Source organism: Apodemus sylvaticus, chromosome 8, assembly GCF_947179515.1.
Source record: "Apodemus sylvaticus chromosome 8, mApoSyl1.1, whole genome shotgun sequence".
NCBI classification, from domain to species: domain Eukaryota; kingdom Metazoa; phylum Chordata; class Mammalia; order Rodentia; family Muridae; genus Apodemus; species Apodemus sylvaticus.
Genome location: NC_067479.1, coordinates 95,968,466 through 95,992,551, shown reverse-complemented (window position 1 = coordinate 95,992,551; position 24,086 = coordinate 95,968,466). Strand labels below are relative to the sequence as shown.

Here is a 24,086-nt window from a genome sequence, read left to right as displayed (position 1 = left end):
AGGTATAAAAATATAATTTATACACTGTCTGGATGAATTAACAAGGCTACTTCTTTTACCCCCTCCCTTTCTATAATCCTGATAGATATTAATTATAAGTTGTTGCAAAGCCATTATTCAATACCAGGGTGCAGAGCTTACATAAGAACTCACAAATTACCTGCATAATCAGATGCACCGAGGTTCTGAAAATCCCTTTCTGGTCAAAAACGTGAGTGAGCTCCATTTGTTTTTTGGCAGGTTCTTAAAAGATGAAGAATCTGACATTCATAATATGAATATGAGGGAGAATAACCCTCTGTCAGAATAAACATAACTCTGCCCCTCTGTTTCCTGTCACATTTTCCTAACGTGAAAACAAAAAGGTGTTCTCAGCCTCTGAGCTTATTCATGCCTTATGTTATCAGAGTGGCTTCACTCTCCTCCCCTCTACTGCTATCATCCTGGCAGGAGACAACACTCCAGAGAAGACATTGTGGTTTTCCTTTTGGTCATTAGAATATTGAAACAATGGACCCTGGAAGACTTAAACTTCCCCAGGAATCTCATGTGGGTAGAAGGGAAAAGCTGCAGCCCTGCTGTCCCTAATGGAAGAACTTACCTCCCAGAAGGAGACGCAGTTATAAGTTTGGAAATATAGTAATCTCCCAGTATCCTTTAGAAGAGTATTTCAGGACACCAATGTAGATACCAATCTGGATACCAAAAAATCTACTCATATTCAAATCACTTTCACAAGTCAGCACACTATTATATGGCCTACACCACCCTCCTGTATACTTTAAAAAGATTAAACCATGTCTGGCTTTGCAAACAGTTGATGCAATGTATTAATTAGCAAGTAATAATAAGAAAACAAATCTAAACATGTTTAGAATGAAGTAAAACATGTTTTCAATGTGCATTTCACTCAATCTCTGGATGCAGAGCCCAAAAGATATGGAGGCCAACTGAAGTGAGATGCGCAGACCCCTTAGAGGGTCTGCCCAGGCCCGGGCCTCCTCAGGTCAGCAGACCCATAAGGGCTGAGGCTCTTTCTCCCTTCACAGCAGAAACGGAACTTACATTGGTGACCAAAAAAAAAGATAAGAATAAGGAAGCAATCTCAGAAGCTTTGTCACGTTCTCACCCAACAAAGTTGTTAGGAGTTCTCAGAGTGCCATATTGGTGAATATTTTTCTTTTCTCCCAACCAAAGCTGGAGTGTTTAAAGAAACCAGCAGAAAAAAGGAAAACCAACTTGAACTCTGGCCATGTGCTGACTGTCTCCAGATACACAACAACATAGCAATTTAATTACCCTAATAAATAACTCAAAAAGAGGAAAGCATTCATATCCACAAGAGAATAAGGAGGAGAATCAAGGAAGGAAATATGCCAGAACAAAATCTGATGAAAAGGGAAGGAAGAGAGGGAGGAAGAGAACGCTAACCCTGGATCCTGAGGGATGCAAAGGGGAGTGTGGAAAACAAACAAACAAAAGAAAAATACTGGCAGGTAGGACTGAAAACGGCCAGAAAATAGTGAAGACAGAGATGTAAACAAGAAACAGAGAAGGTGAAAAAAAAATGAAAGAAAGCAGGTAATTTCCAGAAAACAACTGGCCATGGAGTTCTTCAGGCACAAGCATGCACACATAGACACAGAAGTCTTTGACTGCAATATCATTTGTAACACATTCAAGACGATACATGCCAATGATGTTCCACTATCATGTAAACATATACTTCCCTCTAGATTAATAGATATTGTTCCTGGAGAACTGCTTATTTATGAAGTCAACCAATCATACTTGTTTAATCTAAACTAATACACAGAGGTTTTTGGTATTTTGTGATTTCTTAAAAAGATACAATTTTTTGGAAAAGAGAATAAAGTTTTATTACTACAGAACCTTAAAATTATGCCATGCTCAGTTGTAGTATATTTTGTAAACTCCTAAATATTCAGTTTTATAGAGACACTAGTTTATGTCTTATGCATCAAAGAGAAGAGCATAGAATCAGTAAACTATTCACAGCCAGGATAGGCAGTAAGTGATATCTTATCAATCCTAACAATTATAAATATTTTATCATGAAGATAAGAAAATACAAGAGATTCCAATTGAGTCTGATAAAATATGAGACTATAGGTTACTTTTAGGTACAGTGACATGACTACATTTTATATGGAAAGACCAACAAAAACAACTACTTGAAAGGGAGAATTAGGATGGCAATTTTGTCTTTGACATAACAATATATTAGCACAAGTTTATCCTGCTTCCTATTTATTTTGTATGTATACATGCCAGTGAGCATCAAGCTATGCCTGCATAGGTCAGAGGACACCTGGAGAAAGCCAGTTCTCTTGCTCTGTCTACCATGTAGATTCTAGGGACCCAAGTCAGGCCACTGGGATTGGTGGCAAGTGTCTTTACCTCAAGCAATCTCAATAGTCTGACTTGTGGTATTTTTAAATGAATATAAAATGAAAGAAGATAGTTGAGTTTAGTTTTCTCACTTGTAAAACTTAAAAAAAAAAGAATCAGATCTATTTTTCTGGTTCTATGTACTGAGAAAGTTAAAGGAAAACTTAGAAATGATACATTTTGAACTAATACTCCAGAAAAAGATTTTAAGATTATAAATGATCAGACATTGAACTTCTGAAAAAATACTGGTATTCAAAAGTACTGATTGGTTTTGTTTTTACGCTTTGATTTAATAATAACCCTACTCCAAATCTGGATGCCAACAAAACTCAATACAACAGCAAAGAGACGCAATCAACTTTGTTCAGCTTCTATCCCAGATGGCTCCAGGAAATATATTTACAGTGTGACCTCACCCAGCCAAGTCTACGAAGACAAATAGGACATTCCACCAGCATCTCATTCTTCCTTTGCAAAGATACCTGCCACTTTAACAAGCCAGAGTCACAAATCTTTCCAACACCAGCATCTAAAATGTCACCCAGCTGGTCTGTCCCAGAATTAGAAATAGCTTTCCAGTACCCACTGCATCAAGTGAGACTGATCCCTGCTTTTTAGAGAACAGCTCTACTTTGGGTCCTGATGCAGGTCTAAGAGGATAGATGGAGCCTCTGTAGAGTGACCTCTTCTAGAGGATTTCTATTTCAGTTGTCCTCTCCTCAGCAATGCCTAATGGCAAACAGGATGCAGGAGCAAGATGCTTGTCTTTCTTAGGCTTTATTGTTTCATTTAGGAAACTCTATCACTCTCCCACCTACCTTTGATAAAGTACATAAAAGAAATTATGCACATTATCACTAAAAGGATCTAACATGTTTTATAAAACACATTGAGGCCGGGAAGCTGTGGTGCATGCCTTCAATCCCAGCACTCTGGGAGGCAGAGGCAGGCGAATTTCTGAGTTCAAGGCCAGCCTGGCCTACAGAGTGAGCTCCAGGACAGCCAGGGCTATACAGAGAAACCCTGTCTCAAAAAACTAAAACCAACCAACCAACCAACCAAACAAACAAAAAAACCACACTGAAATATAATACATTATTTCCTCTAACTTGTACTTCCCTTTTATGTGACTGTTGATGCTTGTCTCAAAATTCATAAACTGTTTAATACATAAGTATAAATAAGGAAAGAATTTAATTGAGGAAGCCCTAAGTTATCTGATTAGTTCTTTTTAAGTGTGTGTGTGTGTGTGTGTGTAGGTAGGCCTGAGGTATTGCTAGATGAATTCCTCTATTGCTCTACCTTATTTTTTGACACTGGTTGTCTTACTGACCATAGAGCTTGTTGTTTCAGCTGGAATGGCTAGCCAGTCAGCACCAGGGACCCATCTGTCTCTGCCTCCCTACTGTTAGGGTTATGGGCAAATGTCGGTTTTTATATAGTTTTACTTAGGTACTGGGGATCTGAATCCAGGCCTCATGCCTGTAAGCATTTTGCCCGCAGAGTTGTCTCTGCAGTCCCTGTTCTTTTCTTTTCTTTCAAATTTTAATTGGCTTTGCATTAGTTTTTAAGGTTAAGATACTAGGTTGGTAAGGTGACTTAGTGCATAATGGTGCTTGTTACCCAGCTGGAGAATTTGTATTCAATTCCTGGAATATGTATGGTGGGAGGAAAGAACTGACTATGACCTCTGCAAGTGCACTGTGGCATACATGTCCTACCACACATAGAACAAATGAAAAAGGGTAAGTTTAAAAAAAAATGAAGATGTGAAAATGACATTTAAGAAATCATCTGCTGCTCTTCTCTTTTTCAGCCAGAGTCACAAACCAATTCTTTTCTGAAACAATAGATTTTGTGAATAAAGCAGTGAATGAAAGAACATGTATGTAAATCAGGTATTGTGGCACAATCCTGTTATCCTAGCACTCAGAAGGCAAAGGCAGAAGAATTATGAATTCAAGGCTAGTCTGAGCTATATAAAATCCTGTCTTAAAAAAAAAAAAAAAAGGAATGCACATTTATCAGTTGGCTCCCACACGACAGGCTCTGAACCAGGTGCTTTTTCAATATCAGTTTACATAAGGTTCAGCTGTATTAAATCTGCGGGGTTGGGGTTTTTTGTTGTTTTGTTTTGTTTGGTCTCGTGGGAATTTGATAAATACGTTGGGAGACACCTTTGAATTTCTCTTAAAAATAAATCAGACAGAAAAGAAAACTAAATAAGGATAATCTACAAGTTCAGACTAGGTAACTAATTTTTGTATGGAAAAATCTACATTTAAAAACAAACGTGATCTGAAGCCTTGAGGGGTGGCTAAGTGACGTGATACTGCCCGCACAGGCAAAGGCCCGCACTCTCACACGCACCATGAGACAAAGAAGGAAAAGGTGCGTGGGAGAGGGGAGGGAAGAAGAGCAGACTACAGGAAAGACAAAAGCAAGCAGAAGTCAGAGAATCTGGTTCAAGCCCTCGCTGGTCACCATTCAGCTTTGGGCATAGAGTGAGTTTCCCCGTGTCCAAGACTTCGTCTGCCTGTCTCTAGCTAGAGGACCGAGCAGTCTCTCTTGTCTTCTGGAGTGGTTAGGGTTAAGGCAGGCCATGCAAGATGGAAGCAGGATGTCCAGAAGAAAGGAAAGAAGGCCACTTGAGCCTGAATTCAGCCCAGCCTACGTGGCACAGCGACAGATGCCCCAAGGAGAAACCTCTGACATGACACTTAAAATGCTAAGTGGAGTGCCAGGTACAGTGTAAGTAACCATTCTGTTATCTTCCCCACTGTTAGTTATTTAAAATGAAAAACCACTCTACATGTAGTTGGCTGAAAAGAATCCTTTCTAAGTCAAATGTAAACCATAGCTGCAAACTGACATAGATACCGGTAGGTGGGAAACAAATACAAAACCATGGCACTGTGTGCAACAGATAGTGTGTCTGCTTCATCTGGTGTCTTCCATGCTCGGGCACTAGACTTCTCAAACTTTATTGAGTATTTAAAGTATCTAGAAAGTAGTTATTAGTAATGTTCTGAGAAAATGCATTTATATAATTTCTAGAATACCTAATTAATGCTAATCATTGACCAAGTCATCTGAAATTCTTCCTGAGATACTTCCATAAGACAGGCAGTGTGCCAGCCAAACTGACCTGAGTGAGATAAAATCCTCCTACCTACCAGGCTATTTCAAGACCCATTCTTTGTGTATAAGCCACATTATATAGCAGTGGCTCTTAACCTGTGGGTTGTGACCCCTTGGGGGGGGGTCATATGACCCTTTCACAGGGGTGGCATATTAGATAATATTAACATTACAAGTCATAGCAGTAGCAAGATTACAGTTATAAAGTAGCAACAAAATAATTTTATAGTTGGAGTTCACCACAAAATGAGGAACTATATATACTTAAGGGTCAGAGCTTTAGTAAGGTTGAGAACAACTGTTCTATACATCAGTGATTTCAGTGTTGGAAATATGTATCACCAGCCTATTCATCTCTATATCCTACTATACACACATGTAGACATAAATGTGTCTGTGTGCGCATATTCATATACATATATATCCTATGTATTATATTTCTCATGTCTCTCCAACAATAAACTAAAGGTTAGTCATACAAATGCATGTAAAGAGCATCAATTAACCATAAAATTAAGGAATTTTAAGACTTGTTTATGCTCAAGGATTGCATTAAAATATAACTATGAATTTATTTCCTTTAAAATGACATTTATTCCCTGACATTGTGTGTGTGTGTGTGTGTATCTGTCTGTGCGCGAGTGCCCTGCACACGTAGAGGGTGGAGGATAATTTAAAGAAGTTGGCTTTCTCTCTCCACCATGTAGATTCTAAGTCCTGGAGGTCAAGGTCAAGAGATCAGGCTTCGTGGTAAGTGCTTTTACTCACTGAGCCATCTTACTGACCTCAATAATTTCTTTTAGAAGTGAATATTCCAGTCCCCCGCAGGAAAGTGTATACAGGAATATAAGCTTCAGCCATAAAAATGGGAATCTTTCAATTTACATTAATGTTATGCAACTACGACTAAGCACTTTACCTTTCTTTCATATATTTCTTTCAAAACACCTGCTTAAATAAATATCTTTTAGTTTCAAAAAACATGTAACAAAGTCCCATAGACATACTTATGTAAGGAACACTCAATGAGAATTTGAAGATCAATCTGTCTTGATACATTCTATTATAAAACATGATACATTCTATTATAAAACATCTTGGTCTTGAAAGTAATTGCTTCAGGTTGAAAATTTGTAACAGTGAAAACAAGTTATATTTATCTGGGTTTTGTTGTTGTTGTTGTTTGTTTTGAGGACAGAGGATATAACCAGGGCCTCACACATGCTAAGCAAGTACTCTACCATCCAGCTACATCACCAACCAGAGCATTTATAAAATAAAGACTTCAGCACCAGCCAGACCCATAGCGCATGGAGTGAGTAGTGTAGAGCTGACATATACTCGAATAGGCGTTCTGGACAGTTGTGCTGAGGAATTGCTTTAAACAAATCTCAAAAACAACATCTATTATATGGGCCTAACTTTAATTACAGCATATTACTAAAATACTTTATGAGATTCATTGAAGAACACTAAACATTCAAATAATCTAATAAATTATATACTAGAAAACAAGTTTATCAATGAATTAGCTGCTCAAATGGTCTAGGAAATAAAAATATCATTATGTTTAAATACCTACTAAACTCTAAGGGCTGGAAAAGCCTTTTGTGGTTTGCTGGTCTACCCGGGCTGCAGTCACTGTCAGAGGTTTCTTTGCAGATACCTGCAGATATAGCCAGGCAAAACCACAAAACTTGTTACCTTAATAAATAATATCCTAGTCAAATCGTACTGGCAGGAATTAAACAATGGTTTGCAGAACTGAGTTGATTTTCTTAGCTATGAGGGTTTTTTTGAAAACTAAAGAACACCTTTGCTGCTTTGTTAAGGCTCCAAATCTACAGAATAGAATCAATACTCGATTTCATGAGGGAATATATTCATTATAGCTCACAGTAGTGAAGCTTTGAACAAACTAGAGGTATAGGTCACTTTTAATTTGAGATAGCAAAAGAAAGAACATGATTAGTCAGAACTACATCGTGGACTATCGCAGATCATAAATACGTCAGATTAATAAATCAACAAATAACATTTTCTTTTCAATATTTATATTTAAACAAAATTTGTGGGGTCTTTTAAAATGTCTTTTTAATCCTGAGATCAGCACACCTTATAGAGAAAATGTCATAAGACAGAACTACCCCCACCCTCATTCCTTTCTATATAGTTTTACAGTGATAATGTTCCAAAGCCACTAAAATACCCAATGAGATAAATGCATGTGCAGGTTTGACATGAAGCAATATTCTATGTGGTACAGTGGCCAGTAATCAAACAATTACAAAAGGGAAAGTACATCTTGTACAAGCTGACAGAACCATTAAGTCAGGGGAGCTCTGGGAAGACGTACTGACACTGTAAGAATTACCAGAAAGCATTAATTTCAGCATTAATAAAATGGCAGTAAACAGATGACAGCTGCCAGATTGAAATAAGGTTACTGGCCTTGTTAAGCTCACGCCGCACTTTCTCAGGCACGAACTGATCGAGGTAGCGTCTGAAGTGAAGGGCGTCAATGGCAACGATCTCCGTGCAGCGGCGCTGCCAATCGTCCCTGTGATGGGACAAAAAGGGAACACAAAGATACAGAACATGTAGAAGCCTTTGAGTGAGACCCTTGCAGGAGCCATGCTGTCGACATTTTGGCAGCATTAAGATATTAAAAACAAACAAATCCTAACCACGGGGCCCAGCAAAGCAGGACGGCAGGAAAGCATTAGAGTTTTAGATTCAGAGGTGTGTGCACTGCAAACTGCTGAGGAGTAAAATGAAAACCAAGAGACAACATGAGACGACACAATGTAAACAAGTACATCAGTTACAGTGAGCCTCCTTGGAGGCTAAAGGATTTGGGAGGAAACAAAAGGAATCCTGGTCTTTGTTTTCCTCTAAATACCATAGACATGGTATTTACTCTGTCTTTTTCAGAGATCTGTTCTAAATCACTAGTACATAACATCACCCCACACTGTACAGGAGATAACCCTGAGACTCAAATATTACAAGATAATACATAACATTCAGTCAAACCTTCTTCTTACCGTGCAACTGTCAGCTACAAAAACTATCTTTAAAATGATTCAGACACAAAAGCAGACAAGGTATGATACCTACAAGAAACATGAAGGACTATCTGAGCTGATGAGTTTGGAATCCCATAAATTTCCAAATAGATCACCCGTTAATAAGCTTGCATGTATTGGTAGTCAAATAAGATTTGAAACTAAAGATTAAAAACAAAACAAACAAACAAACACCAACCCTCTCTGCTAGCCTGGGGAATTATGGGGAATAAGCATCCACAGATAACTATTTCATCACAAGAACGTGTCAGAGTCAGCTTCAGTTGTCAACCTGAGACACCTGGGAAGGGGGACCGTCCTTACTGAGTTTGTGGGTGGGTACTGTCATCGGTGGGCAGGTGGCCCCTGAGTTGGGTAAGGAAGGTAGGTAGCATGCCAGTAAGCACAACTGCTCTCTGGTCTTTTAGCTACTTTAGCTCCTGCCTCAGGTTCTTGCCTCAAGTTCTAGCCTTAGCTTCCTATGATGAGATGGACTGTGAACTGTAAACCAAATAAATAAATCCTTCCTTCTCCAAATTTGTCTGTCTTTTTTTTTTCCTCCTGGTCACACCAACAGAGCCCAAGCAACATCATATTTCATAAAATAAAGACACCATAGCTTGAACTACAAACAGTGAGGCTGTAATACAGTCAGAGCTGAGGCCTTTTGCTAGAATGCTTTTCTCATTAAAAAGTAAAGCAGAAAGTAATTTCCCTCCCCACCTGGCAAAGCAAGTCTTTTTTACTATCCATTAGTGACTAAGAAAGGATGCTAACATATGAAGTCTATTTCAAGACGGAAGGGACAGACAGAGCAGCAATATTCACTGCAGACTTTGCTGTCAACTAGTATCTGGCACCGAGCCACATACTGTCTCAACACACATTTCCCCACGTATCTGTTAACATAAATAAGTTAAGGATAGCTAAATAAGCTGGTCAAAGGCTCTAAATTCTGATTAGAACTCAGAGTTTGGACTTGGAAGTTAACCTCTATAGCTTAGAGATAAAGAGTGCACTACTGTGCCCTGATAGCTTTTGCCTCAAACTTGGATTTTTATTTTTCTCTTTGACATGTGAAACATGGCAATATTGTTTTGCCTTCCAAAAATCTGAGATACTGACTTTAAAAATAATTTAAATGGAGCCACCACATAATGGAGGATACAATGACCCACTATATATCTTATGGTACCCAGTAAAACCTCTAGTGCTAGGAAAACAGATCAGAGCTTGTGGAGCTCTTGATTGGCTAAAGGGGTCCTACAGATTCCCCCCAAGCGCTATAGGCTATTGCTGAGGCTACAGATTACTCTCCAGACTCTGATGGTAAGGCCCTGTAGCTGAAGCCAACACTTACTTATATCACCGAGCATGGAGAAATGGAGCTGGAGCCCAACTAGAAGCTTCACTCTTACTGACTAGCGATCAAGGTGCTGGAGGGTGCTCTGCACACTACTGGAGGAGAAAGGCAGTCTTCAATATCACTCAGCTACAAGTTCTGTGACCTATAACAGCAACCTGCCTGCAAGAGATATTGATACAACAGTGGCACAAACCACTTTCTGATTGGCTTTAAGGCCCACTCCATGAGATGGAGTCTATACCTGACATTGCTAAGGTAGCCAAGAACCTAGATAGGTCACAGGTGCAGGGTAGAACCTACTATTACTACTCTGCCAAGGGAACATGGTAATAAAATGACTCCTAATGACATATACCTGTAGACTGGTGCATTGTTCAACCTTATTCAGAGAAGCCTCTTTCAGTGGTTAGTAATTAACATAGAAACCCAAGTAACTTATAAAGGCAGACCTATCAGAATTACACCAGACTTCTCACCAGAGACCATGAAAGCTAGAGGATCCTGGGCAGACCTCATACAGACCCTAAGAGAACACAAATGCCAGCCCTGGCTACTATACCCAGCAAAACTCTCAATCTTCATAGATGGAGAAACCAAGATATTCCATGATAAAACCAAATTTACACAATATCCACAAATCCAGCCCTACAAAGGATAATAGGTGGAAAATGCCAACACAAGGAGGGAAACTACATCCTACAAAAAGCAAGAAAGTAATCAATCTTCTTCCAACAAACCCAAAAGAAGATACCCATACAAACACAAAAATAATATCAAAAATAACAGGAAGCAACAATCACTATTCCCTAATATCTCTTAACAACAATGGACTCAACTCCCCAATAAAAAGACATAGTCTAACAGAAATATTTCTCATGTAAATCTTCAATTTTATCAGAAAATGTTTGCAATTCCCTTTTAATTAATTTAGTAATTTTTTATGTCTACCATTTTATCTGCATTATCTTTCATGATAATCTTCTATTTTAATGTCTTTCTATACATTTCCTTTATTTTATCAGATTTTTGGTTTATTTTGTTTTTTGTTTTTTGAAGACAGGGTTTCTCTGAATACCCCTGGCTGTCCTGGAACTCACTCTGTAGACCAGGCTAACCTTGAACTCAGAAATCCGCCTGCCTCTGCCTCCCAGAGTGCTGGGATTACAGGCGTGCACTACCACGGCCCAGCCAGAAATGTTTTCAATGTAAATCTTTGATTTTATCACAAATGTTTCTAATTCCACCTTCAATTAATTTAGAAAGAGTTTTTATATATACACCTTTTTATATGTAAAATTTTCCATGAAATAGTCAATTATTATGTGTTTGTCTACATTTTTCTTGAATTTTACCAGAAATATTTTCCATGTAAATCTTCGATTTTATCTGAAAATGTTTATAATTCCACCTTCAATCAACTTAGAATTATCTTTATGCCTATCATTTTATCTGTATAATTTCCATGATAATCTTTAATTTTAACGTTTTTCTATGTATGTCTTCAATTAAAAAAAAAAAAAAGAAACCCCCAACTAGACAACGTGCAGTAAGTAGTAAGTAAGAGACACTGGAACACTCAGCCCCAAATGCAATGCCATCATTAAATCCCTCTCAAGTCAACAGATCTATATGGAAGATGAGCTGGAAAAATTCTAAAAGCCACAGGTGATGAATAATTCCAAGGAAACAGTGTTTTCCAGGCACACTGAACTCAGAGAGACTATGACAACATGCACAAGACTTACACGAGATTAAGCCACACAAAATCCCAGCAGTGAGAAGGGAGGCAGACAAAGTTCCAGCCCTAATCAAGAAGCTCTTTGCAGCTGAAGTCTGCTGGGAACAGGTAAATCAGTTTTCTTAGTGGAGTGTTACCAAGTATGTCAGCCACTCTCCAAGACAAGCTCTAGGCTCCATGCTCAGTAGTAGCAGACAAATAAAAAATGGACTTCATGGTTTTGTTCTTGGTTTTGTGAGATTTTTGTTGTGTGTGTGTGGGGGTGCTGGACATGAAGTTGGGTGGGTAGGGAGGATCTAAGATTTGGTGAAGGGGAAAGAATGTGATCAAAATATAGTGTATGAAAATTGTATTTTAAATAAAAACCCCAAACAAAACAATCCATGTGTGGCAGGGGCAGAGAGCATCAGGGGCAAGCACACGCCCCTTCAGTCTCAGCCACACAGTACTAAAATCAGAAGCACTCACTTTTCACTCCCATCTTCATGGCTTCGGGCCCAACGATAAGTTTCAGCATAGCCCGTGTATTCACTGTATTGTTCGGTACCTGAAACAAAACGTCTATTAACACCATTGATTTGAGACTCAAAGCATTCTGCCTAAGGTGATCAATAAGGTAAGAGTACCATTCTCTGTCTTTCTTACCCCTATCTTTCCAAGACAGGCTCTCTCCACAGTCCTAACCTAACTGTCTTGGAACGCACTCCGTAGACCAAGCGAAGACTACCATTCTTATTCCCTCTATTCAGCACTGTGACTGAAGAATAAGGTAGGATCACCCACTCACCGCCCCAACCCCTGCTGCCATAATGCAAAAAAAGAGATAGAAGACAAACAGAATGGGAGGGGAGAAACAGGGCCAGGGGAGTAGCTGCATGGAATAGTATGAACGGAAAGAACCCTGGGCTTAACTCCAACACAAAGTATCATAAAAATAAAATAAACTGTAAAACTGTCTTCTGAATGTCATCATCCCAAAGAATTGCAGAGAGTGGGGCAAGGATAAGAAAAGCTCATAAAAAAATAAGAGTTAAGTCATAGATGTCTCTGTATATTAACAGCAAACAATGAGAAAATGAAATATCAAACATCCACACAGTGACGAAAACATCAATCACCTAAGCAAACTGAGCAACAGATGTAGAAGACTAAAGGAGACAAACAGAGAAACAGAGCATTCCGTTGAAGCAGAAAACTCCGTATCATTACAAGGTTAATTCTTAATCTATAGATTCATCTCAATGCTAACAGCAATCCCAGTTCCAAAAAGCCCCCCTCAGCCGTGTTCCTGACCCAGAGTACTGCTGTATTACCCAGACTGGCATAAACTCATGAGGTCCACTGATCCTTACAGAGCGACCTCTTAAGTAGCTAGAGCTACAGATACAGCAACACATGTTTAAAACATAGTAATTAAACTGGGTGTAGTTGTGCCATGACTTCATGGCCAGCCAAGGAGAAAAGGAAAGAGAGTAACAAAAGAAAATAAAACCTGGAGTGCTCAACTACTTTAGTTCAATAATTACTGGATCTCAGCCTAGAAAAAAGACACGGGAAAGACTTATGAAACAGAATGGCGGCCACAGGACAACTAACTAGAATAAGGCATAAGGAAAGAATAGGATCCCCCAAATATTGTTGGAACACAATGGTAATTCATATAAAAATACAGATTTCAACAGAATAAACATTTGAATAAACATTTGAGATGGAGGATAGACATAAACATAAAAGTATAAAATGAGGACATTCCAGCCAGGCGGTGGTGGCGCACACCTTTAAGCCCAGCACTTGGGAGGCAGAGGCAGGAGGATTTCTGAGTTTGAGGCCAGCCTGGTCTACAAAGTGAGTTCAAGGACAGCCAGGGCTACACAGAGAAACCCTGTCTCGAAAAAAAACAAAAACAACAACAACAAAAAGACATTCTTAATCTCAGCACTTAAAAGGTAGAGGCTAGACCATGACATGAGAGACTCTATCTCAAACTATAAACTCAAAATGAAAACAAACCTACTCATGAGACAGCTTCATTGCTTGTATTTAGTCAACGATTTCTTGAACTGGATAGAAAAAACGTAGTGACCACAAGACTTATAAGTGAAACAAAATTCATTCTATACCAGATCAAAATTCAAATTACTGTCAATAAAACATTTTTAGGAAAAGCAGGCTTAGAGGAAAGCAAAGACTTATTCTAGAATATTGAAGAAGTTTCAAACATTAATAATAAAAACAAGGAGGTGCTAAGGAAGTAGAGTTTAGAGATAGCCCCTTTCCAGCATGTGGAAGGCCCCATGTTTAGACCTGAAATAAACACGAAATAAGTAAAAACACAATTCAATTTACAAAAATGGGCAGAAATCATGATCTTTATATGGAAAGTACACAGTTGGCTAACAAGAAATAATGCTTAACATTATCAGTCATTAGCAATCACACTAAAACCACAGTGAGATACTATGATAAATCTCAGTGCATGGCTGAAATAAAAATGGCCATAATAAATGCCAGGTGTGGTAGCACAGAGTGTTAATTCTTGTACCCGAGAAGCTGAGGCAGGTGGATTTTTGTGAGTTGCAGGCCAGCCAGAGTTACAAGATGAGACCCTGTCTCAAATAATAATAAAAACCCAAACAAACACAAGTAACAGAGCAAACGAAAAGGCCACACCAAGGGCTGACAAGGAAATTAAAACAAGCAGAACTCTTGCACTACTGGTGAAAGGACATGGCACAGTAATTTTGAAAAATAGTCTGGTAATTTCTTATAAATTAAACATGAATGAACAGTTTGATCTGGAAATGTCACTTGTAGGTATTTACTGATAGAAAACAAAAATGTGTAACAATAAAAACTGTACAGAGGGGCAACAGAGACAGCTCCTCAGTGACGAAGAGTGCTCCTGTTTTTCCAGAGGACTCAAATTCAATTCCTAACACTCACACAGCATCTCCAAACTCCAGTTCTAGGGCACCCGATGCCCTCTCCTGGGCAGTGCAAACTCAGGCATACAAGTGGCATACAGACAGATGCCGGCGATGTACCCAAGCATGTGAAATAAAAGGAATGTAAAGGAAACTTGCTCAGAGGAATGCTATAGCAGGCTTACTTATAAGAGCTGCATGATCAGTCACAGGCCAAGAACAGAAACAGAAGCAGTAAGATTCATGTGAAGAGATTAACTGCAAGGACTTGGCTCCCACAACTGTGGGAGCTAAATAAACAGGTTTAACAAGCAGCCTGGACTCTCAGACATAGGCAGCAGCTGCAGTCCACAGAGGATTTCTTCTGGGAAGCTTATCTCTTAGCTGACTGAAATAGATAGATCCTCACAGAGTGAGGCAAATAATGTCCCTTCATAAGTCTCAACTAAACTACTGTGGACTTTTAATCACATCTACAAATTATCTTCATAGCAACATATGAATCCAGAGTTTGACCACACAGAGGCTGTGGCTGAGCTGACACAAACCCATAATAAACTTAAACACAAGCCTGGCACAGTGTCCCATGCGGAGGCTGGGATCACCACAGGTTTGAGGCCACTTAGCCTACAGTGAGACTCTTTCTGAAAACAACCGAGAAAGAAAAACAAAGAAAGGGGGGAGGCGAGTGTGGCCAGTCCAAAAGTACATGAGCAGGCCAACCCAAACCCAGTGGGGCTCACAGAGCAGCGGGTGTTACTTAGGATAAAGCACAGCCAGGGAGCTCACATAGAGGGGTGAGGACGCTACTTAGTACAAAGCACAGAGCCACTACACACCCCAAAACATGACAAGCCTCAGGAGGTGGACTCACTAATCTTTAGGAAATATATGATGAAATATTTAGGAGAAAAGGGACCAATGTCTTTAATATACTTTTAAATATCTGAGGAAAAGAAAATGAAGAGGACAAGAGGTAAGCTGGTAAATTTTTACAAAGAGTATGAAAAGCTGGTGTGGTGCCATGCACCTGAAATCTCAACTCAGGAAGCTGAGGCATGAGGATCCTGAATTCAAGGACAACCTGAGTTACAAAGTAGAACCTTCCCACACGCCAGGTGAAAACTCAATCTATATTTTTTGTGATAACTCAGTGAGTTTGGAATTTCTTCAAAATACATTATATGCATGCAAAAAAGGTATATGTACACAACATTATGAGAAGTACTGTATTTTTGGTATATGATTTACAATTTCCCATAATAAAGGTTAAGTACTACAGTTTATAATTTATTATTTAGCATGCCACCATTCAAAATAATTTTAAAGTAATTCCCTCCAGGCAGTGGTGGCTCACGCCTGTAATCCCAGCACTTGGGAGGCAGAGGCAGGCGGATTTCTGAGTTCGAGGCCAGCCTGGTCTACAGAGTGAGTTCCAGGACAGACAGGGCTACACAGAGAAACCCTGTCTCAAAAACAAACAAACAAAAGTAATTCCCATAAATTTAATTATAATTTTTTTTTAATGCTACAAACCAAGAAAACAAATTTAACGTCCTTGCTACTTCTTGTGCAGAGCCTGCCTGACCTGTAAGTACAGCTGGATGCTCCTGTACGTTCAACATCCACAGAGCACAAAAAGCAAGTGAAACAGGAAGCACCATATTAACTGAATTAAAACAGTAAGTTCAGAAGTACCCTACAGGGACACATAATGGACTCTTTAGAAGCTCACATTCCCAACATTCCCAGCCAGGCAGCAACTCTGAAGGCAGAGGCAAAGACAATATATTTCCTTTGAGAGCAGCCTTGATGACACTTGAGACAGACAATATCTCAGAAAAGAAAGCCACATCTTCACAGCACATGTAGTGAAAAGCACCAATTGACATTAGAAAACATGGGATCCACAGGTGAATCATCACTGGTCATGTGACCCTGGGCAATCATTATCTGAAACTCAGGGTTATAAATAGTGCTTTTTTTATTAACCCCATGAATCACTTAGAAAACTAAGTAAGACAAATTAAAACTCCTTCAAAACCATGCCAATAAACTTAATTTTGCAAAGCAAGAGAGGAAACAAAACTGACTCTCACCTGAGTTTTACAGAGATGCTCCTGTTTATGTTTTCTGCCTAGTAGTAGACAAGTCTCACCTTTCCTGTTCATAGTAACAGCGAAAGGCTGCCTACTATGACCTTGTGATTACGTAAACATGATTTTTCTTTTAAAAATAAAATAGTTGAAAACTATAAAATAGCAATTGTTATGTTTCTACCTAAAGTGAGGACAATGTTTAGCCTTCTTTACAAAGAAAAATAAGGGTGTATTATTTCCTTTGCATCAGGGAAATTAATGCTTCCTTCTGGCTCTAAGCAAATTAAATGCTGGGTTTTCTAAGTAGACAAGTTATATACTTATATCACTGTCTTTTGAAAAATGAATGCTTTTAATGTATCTCAAATTCAAATTTATTAATAAGCTATGATGGAAATATAAAAGTAAACATTGGGAAGAGCCGTGAAGACAAAAGCTTCTGAATTAGTGAGACAGTAGCCTTGGGACAGACTGTCAGAACAAATAGAGCTTCACTTGATAGGGAATATCCTATCAAGAGTTCATGGCAGCTCTCTTCCCTCCACTTCTGGGTTCTAGGAAAATGGCAAAGGTTGCTGAGCGTTATGATGTGACTTGGGAAGAAATGCAAGATACAATGAGAAAATGGTGAGAGAAAAAGTCAAGAAATAGTGAACAAATCATGGAAGTTGGAGTAGAATTAATTAGTGATTATGCTTCTAAGCTTGGAGACACCATTTGGATATACATGAGCAGGTGATGATTACAGCCCTAGAGCATGGTCAGGGTGACTTGGCACTGTTTCGTCTTCAGGAGTTAAGAAGACAATTATCTGGTAGTCACAGAGTTAAGCAGTTAACAGGCATGCAATTTGAAGCTATGGAAAGATATGGCGATGCTATACATTTGTGTGATCGAATTTTGCAAGAAGATCCAACTAACACTGCTGCCAGAAAGCATAAGATTGCCACTCAAAAAGTCCAGGGGAAAAATGTAGAGGCCATTCACAAGCTGATGAGTATCTGGAACAGTTTGTTGGAGAACAATATGCCTGGCATGAACTTGCAGAACCTTCTATCAATGAACATGACTTTGTCTTTTGCTTAGAGGAGCTGATGATGACAAATCCACACAACCATTTATACTGTCAACAGTATGCAGAAGTCAAATACACCCACAGTGGACTTGAAAACCTCGCGCTTTCAAGAAAATATTTTGTACAGGCACTGAAACTTAACAACAGAAACATGAGAGCTCTGTTTGGACTTTACATGTCTGCAAGTCATATTGCTTCTAATCCAAAAGCAAGTACAAAAATGAAAAAGGAGAACGTCAAATATGCTAGTTAGGCCACTAATCAAATAAATAAGGCTTATCAGTTTGTAGGTGGAAGTAAGAAGGAAACCAAATATGCTCTCAGGGCAGTTGAAGACAGTGCTAGAGACACTGCAGATCACTCAGTCTTAAGGTCTCAAGAACCCTCTGACATTAGCTTTCAAAACTGCACAGTTAAACTTATTGGCTATGACTTAATTTACTAAATGCCTAGTGTTATGTGTATTCAAATTTTCTCTGAAAAGGTCATTATAAAGAATGTTTAAATAAACTCAGTTTTCCTTATACTGCTAGTAAGCCGGAAGATGGAGGTAGTCCATGGAACAGAGATTTATGACCTATTCATCGTATATCCATCCTCATATATCACCCTCACACCTTATTAAGTAAACCGTGGTTTATTTTTTATTTTTTAATAAATATAAAATACGGGCATGGTGGCGCACGCCTGTAGTCCCAGCACTTGGAAGGCAGAGGTAGGAGGATTTCTGAGTTCGAGGCCAGCCTGGTCTACAGAGTGAGTTCCAGGACAGCCAGGGCTACATAGAGAAACCCTGTCTTGGGGGTGGGGGAGAAGAGTTCATGGCAGTATTATGAGCTTAGAGTATCAGACTCAGTGAGAAGTGTTTCTAGTTTCTCTTACTACTAACACAAGTTTATATTGTATTAGTATTGGGACTCTCTATAGAATTGAGGAACATATTAGGAAATTAACAAATTCTACTTGTCAGTCAGTGGGTTGTACCATGGGGCAGGCAGTTTACATGAATGCCACCTATCCTACTCCATTTAGCATCACATGATCACAGTTGTGATCATAGAGTTGATGTAACACTCTGCCTTCAGCCTTCACAGTTAGTAAATATTTTGTAAAGATAACCAGCACAAAAACATTTGCTCTCTAAATACTGAAGAAAACTCCAATTGAACTCAGATCTCTCCAATGGTCTGGGTCACTTAGCAATGGGTTGTTTCTGTAGTGATGCTGCCCCTCACTTTCTATCTCATAGAGATGGCACAGAATCATAAGCAATGGCTTACTTCTGGTTAGTCTATCAAAGATACAGAGAGTCCCAATGATCTGACTCACTGCTGGGGGTCATGGGGTGGGGTCTTAGGTAAATTAACTATTCCTCTTCAAGTTTCATTTGTAGGTATGTGTAAACACCTATCTTTTATATGTACTCAACAAACAGAACCATGAGGAAACCCTGTAGCACCTCTTAACACTTGATACTGAAGCTGTATTCTAAATGTTTAATTCTTTTACTCCATCTATACTGTAACTCACAGCTACTACAGGATGAATCACAGCAAACAGAAATAATGCTGTCTGAACAAAAGTATTTGCCTGTTTGCATGACCTGTTTCATATTCATTTAAAAGTTTGATAGAAACCAGATGTCCCACTATGATGACAAATTTAATTTATTTCCAATTTCTCCAAACTCTTCTACAGATTCAAGGAGCATAGTCACAGCCATTAGGTCACTGAGCTTAGCCACATCACTAAAGAAATGGAATTGATCACGCAGATAAATTACAATGCATGGTTAAGAGTCTCCTAAGAAGGGAGATGGCAGAAGTCCAGACACCAAATAGATGATGAAATGGTCATTTCCATTAAGGGAACATCACATCACAGATATTAATTAAGAAGCAGTGTAATAAAGTTAAGTGCATGTGGGAAAAAATGCTGAGTTAAAAGTCACCCCAAATATCCTTAGCTTGAGGTCATCACAAATCTGAAGGGAAATCACAAATCTATAATTTTCCATTCATTTTATAGTAGCTGCAGGTAAATCAGAGGTCACTGACACTTCCAGAGTGATCCTTTTCTAGGTTGGAGACAAGCTATCTTCTATTTTTGGTTGTGAACCTAGTCTTTAACAGCTGAGCCATCTCTCCAGCTCTGGGGACAAGCTATCTTAAGCAGGAGAAAGCAAGAGGGAAAGACAGAGAGACATGCTAATGTTTTCCTTCTAATATAGCCAGGAAAAGTGATACCCCTTACTTACTGTAACATTAATGGCAGATAAGATTTTTTTCCTGCCATAAGAGAATGAAATAAGTTTACCATAAATAAATGAAAGAAACCAGCTTTGGATTTAAATGCCTAACATTTTACCAAGGTTTATTAATCAATTTTTTACTTAATTAAACTATTTACATCCCAATCACAACTTCCTCTCCTTCCTCCCCCTTCTTTTTAAAGGATGTAGTTTCTCCAAAACTGATGTGCTGTCTTTTCATTAGTCTTCAATTTAAATCCTACAAAAGTTAAAAATTTTAAAAATTATCAATATCCGTAAATGACAGGAACAGTCACAGCCTCGATGTCCAGAGTTCATGCAAAGGGCATAAGGCAAGCTTAGTTTGCCAATAGCGGCACTCAGCAGTCCTTCCCTCACTTTCCTCTCCGTGATCTGTGTGTGGTTACCTCCCCCGTAACTTCCCAATCTCAGCCATTTTATGAACCTACGTGGTAATCAACAACCTCAGAGACAAGCAGAACAGGAGCTGAGGCAATGCTGAGAATGAAGGGTCTACCTTCCCAACTCAATCAATTGTGGAAACAACTTCAGAATTCTAGAAGAAATTCTTCATGTTATAAACTTGAAATAACAATCTAAGGATCTAAGAAGAAATTCTCTTGCTGAGGTTCTAATCTTAATTTCCCATGTAAACTAAGTAAACTGTGCTGTCTGCCTCACCTCACTAAACCATAAGATCATGTGGGTAAGAATGTCTATCTGATGTGAAGCCATTCTGCAGAATAGCAAGATAACTTTAAAACAGTAACTACTGTGGAAGTCAGCATCCCAGCAGCCACCAGGGAATGTGCAAGAATGTTGAAGCACCTTCAAAATCCCATTTTTCAGAGAACAGTCATTAGGCCTTTCCCTGGGAGAGCTCATGCACAAGCTGTCTTAAACCTGGAGCTTGTCCAGAGGGGAAAGCCTAGTCTCCAAGCGGGAGGAGGGCAGCACAGGTCCTTGCTTACCATAGAGACTCCTAAGGTGGGATCACCACAAGGGGCAAGTAATAGGTTATCCAAAATGTATAAGGCAAGCTGACAACAAAGAGCTTAGAAAAGTTCTAGCATATTTCTGAGAATGCACAACAGTGTGTGATACAACTGCCCAGAAAATCAAGAGAAAGCCTTCGACTTTCCCATTGTCCACTGTCTTAGTCAAGGTTTCTATTCCTGCACAAACATCATGACCAAGAAGCAAGTTGGGGAGGAAAGGATTTATTGAGCTTACACTTCCACATTGCTGTTCATCACCAAAGGAAGTCAGGACTGGAACTCAAGCAGGTCAGGAAGCAGGAGCTGATGCAGAGGCCATGGAGGGATGTTTCTTACTGGCTTGCTTCCCCTGGCTTGCTCAGCCTGCTCTCTTATAGAACCCAAGAGCACCAGCCCAAAGGTGGTACCACCCACAAGGGGCCCTCCCCCTTGATCACTAATTGAGAAAATGCCCCATAACTGGATCTCATGGAGGCCCTTTCCCGACTGAAGCTCCTTTCTCTGTGATAACTCCAGCCTGTGTCAAGCTGACACACAACACCAGCCAGTACACCCACCCTTAAATCTTTGGAAGTGGGAAGTTAAGGCTAAACAGGGCTATCAGTGACCATAAGAGAATGGTGGAAGGGTGGTGATGCCAAGCACGCATGCACACAGAGCACAGGAAAGCAGGAAACGTACTGATTCCAGTCACTTAAGAGATGTGCATAATAATTAGATAACCACAAATAAAATGAACAGAAACCTTAGTGACGACACTCAACAAGCAGTACGGACTCCTCAGAACTTGTTTAGAGAAGAAATGAAGTAAACAATATAGGCCAACAACAATAACTCAGATGGGGGAATCCAATTTCTAAGGTCACCATATTATTTAAAATGTTTAGATCTCATCATCAACTACAACAAAATCATAGTCACATGTAAAGAATAAGACAGTTGCCCCATATCCAGAAATGAAGTAGTCAACAGTAAATCAGTAATCCAATGCTTGACTTGGTATAAAAACACAAGTCGATTATTTTAAATATGTTGAAAGAACTGGAAAAACAAAACAAAACAAAACCCCATGTCTTAGTACTAACGGAAAATAAGTATGTATATAAGTAAATATGAGAAAACAATCCTCACACAGATATATCAGGGCCACAAGACGGCTCTGTGGGTAAAAGTACCTGCCATCGATCCTGACAACTTGAGTTTGATCCTTTATTAATCTCAAAGCAACAACAGAAAACAAAATTCAGTTCTATAGGCTTAAAAAAAAAAAGCACCAGTAATTGAGGAAATGCTTGGCTTCCTGTAGATATGTTCTTCTAGTACTCAAATGAAAGGTGCACTTAAATAGGCCAAAAAATAAAAGATGGGGGATAAAGTGTATTACTACTCAAGACATTTTAAGAAAATAAGGTAACAGCAATGAAAAAATAACAAGTATGAATAATAGATTTAAACTACTTGCTCTAGGACCAGCAAGATGGCTTATGAACAGAGTGCTTGTCATTAAGCGCATGACCCGAATTCAACCCTGGAGTCCATGTAGGTAGGAGGAGAGGGCCAGCACCCCAAACTCTTCTCTGATCTCCATATGAACTGTGGTAAGCAAGCCAACACCCACACACACAAATTTTTTAAAAATATAATAAAAATAAAATATTGGGTCTAATGCCCACAGAAGAAAAAACACCTTGTCTGGACAGCTTTTAATCTTCATGGCTGGAATTCAAGATGGGGAAAAACTACCCCATTGTGTAGACACACACACACACACACACACACACACACACACACACTAACCTGTGATAATAAGACACTCATTGTGATCCAGCACCTCGGTGAAGAGCCGTGAAACGATCAACTCAGGATTGATTAGAAATCGGATTTCTTCTTGTACAAGTCCTGCACCAGTCACACCTCCTCCAACAAAACGATTAGCAAAATCTACCTATTAGAGAAAATGGAGTGTCAAACAATGTCTGAACACTTACATACACAACAGAGAGACATACTCTATGGGACCAAATCTTTTTCTTTCCCATGAAAACCAGTCCCCAAATTTTCCTAAAGAGTGACCACAGTTGCTTAATCCTTCCATCTCAGAACAGCAAACAACTCTGCATATTTCTTTAGGTCTCAAAACTTCCTAAGGAACCTGGAAAATGGAGCTTTTTAGATAAAATATTAAGTAAACACCTTATCTGTGTTCCTGGGATCATAAATCTAGATTAGTCTTGTGTGAGGTTTCCAGGTCATTTCCCTACAGAGCCAGCCTCCCTTTGACTATTTTAAGTGACTTTCAAACAATCAAACCTTTATTTTCAATAGTTGCTTTCTTCTGTGGAAGAATAAAGGGATAAAAAAATTTTTTTCCCTCTGTGTAACAGCCCTGGCTGTCCTGGAACTCACTCAGTAAACCAGGCTGGTCTCAGACTCAAGAGATCCATCTGCCTCTGCCTCTGCCTCCTGAGTACCACCATGGCCCCACAAGGTATAAAAACTTTTGTTTCAAATTAAACCCCACACCAAGTTGCACCAGCTACTTTAGAAAATATAACCATTGAGGGGGAGAATATAATCTAGTATAAGAAAAAAGATTTAACCCCATTAATATTTGTACTTTAAGTGTAAACAGCATGTTTGTTCCTCTTTCCGGGTATAGGCAAGTATTTTTCAGAGTAAGAGCCTGATTCCCTACTAAAGAATTTCATGATCCACAAAGGAATACAAAGTCAACTGTCACATTACTTCAGTTTTAGAGTGATTATTTAGATTAATTAATTATCATTAATTAATAATTAGATTGTTTAGATTATTCTAAAGAGTCAGATTACACAAATGTACACAACTTATATATATATAATCAGACATACAAGTATAACAATTTATCATGAATTTTAAGTTTTTCAATAGTATAAAATATAAGATCTCTCAAAACTTGTTCATATTTTCTAAAGTAGTGGAATGAAAATATGAAGCCAATTTTATAGAGG

At 38.9% G+C, this 24,086-nt stretch overlaps 1 protein-coding gene and 1 pseudogene across 6 annotated transcripts in view; one reads left to right on the top strand and one right to left on the bottom strand.

Annotated features, from left to right (window-relative positions):
- Nucleotides 1-24,086, bottom strand: part of Parg (poly(ADP-ribose) glycohydrolase) — a 105,472-nt gene that overhangs the window by 14,011 nt on the left and 67,375 nt on the right. For 5 of the 6 annotated variants that reach the window (XM_052190121.1, XM_052190120.1, XM_052190119.1 and 2 more), the window contains 3 exons: nt 22,894-23,041; nt 12,197-12,275; nt 8,008-8,116 (listed from right to left, as the gene is read on the bottom strand). In XM_052190121.1, the coding sequence (XP_052046081.1) occupies nt 8,008-8,116; nt 12,197-12,275; nt 22,894-23,041 (336 nt within the window). Of the gene's footprint in view, nt 1-7,129; nt 7,223-8,007; nt 8,117-12,196; nt 12,276-22,893; nt 23,042-24,086 lie in introns of those variants that run through there. The other variant, XM_052190123.1, reaches the window with a different exon arrangement.
- On the top strand, nt 17,314-18,197 carry LOC127690599 (ER membrane protein complex subunit 2-like; annotated as a pseudogene).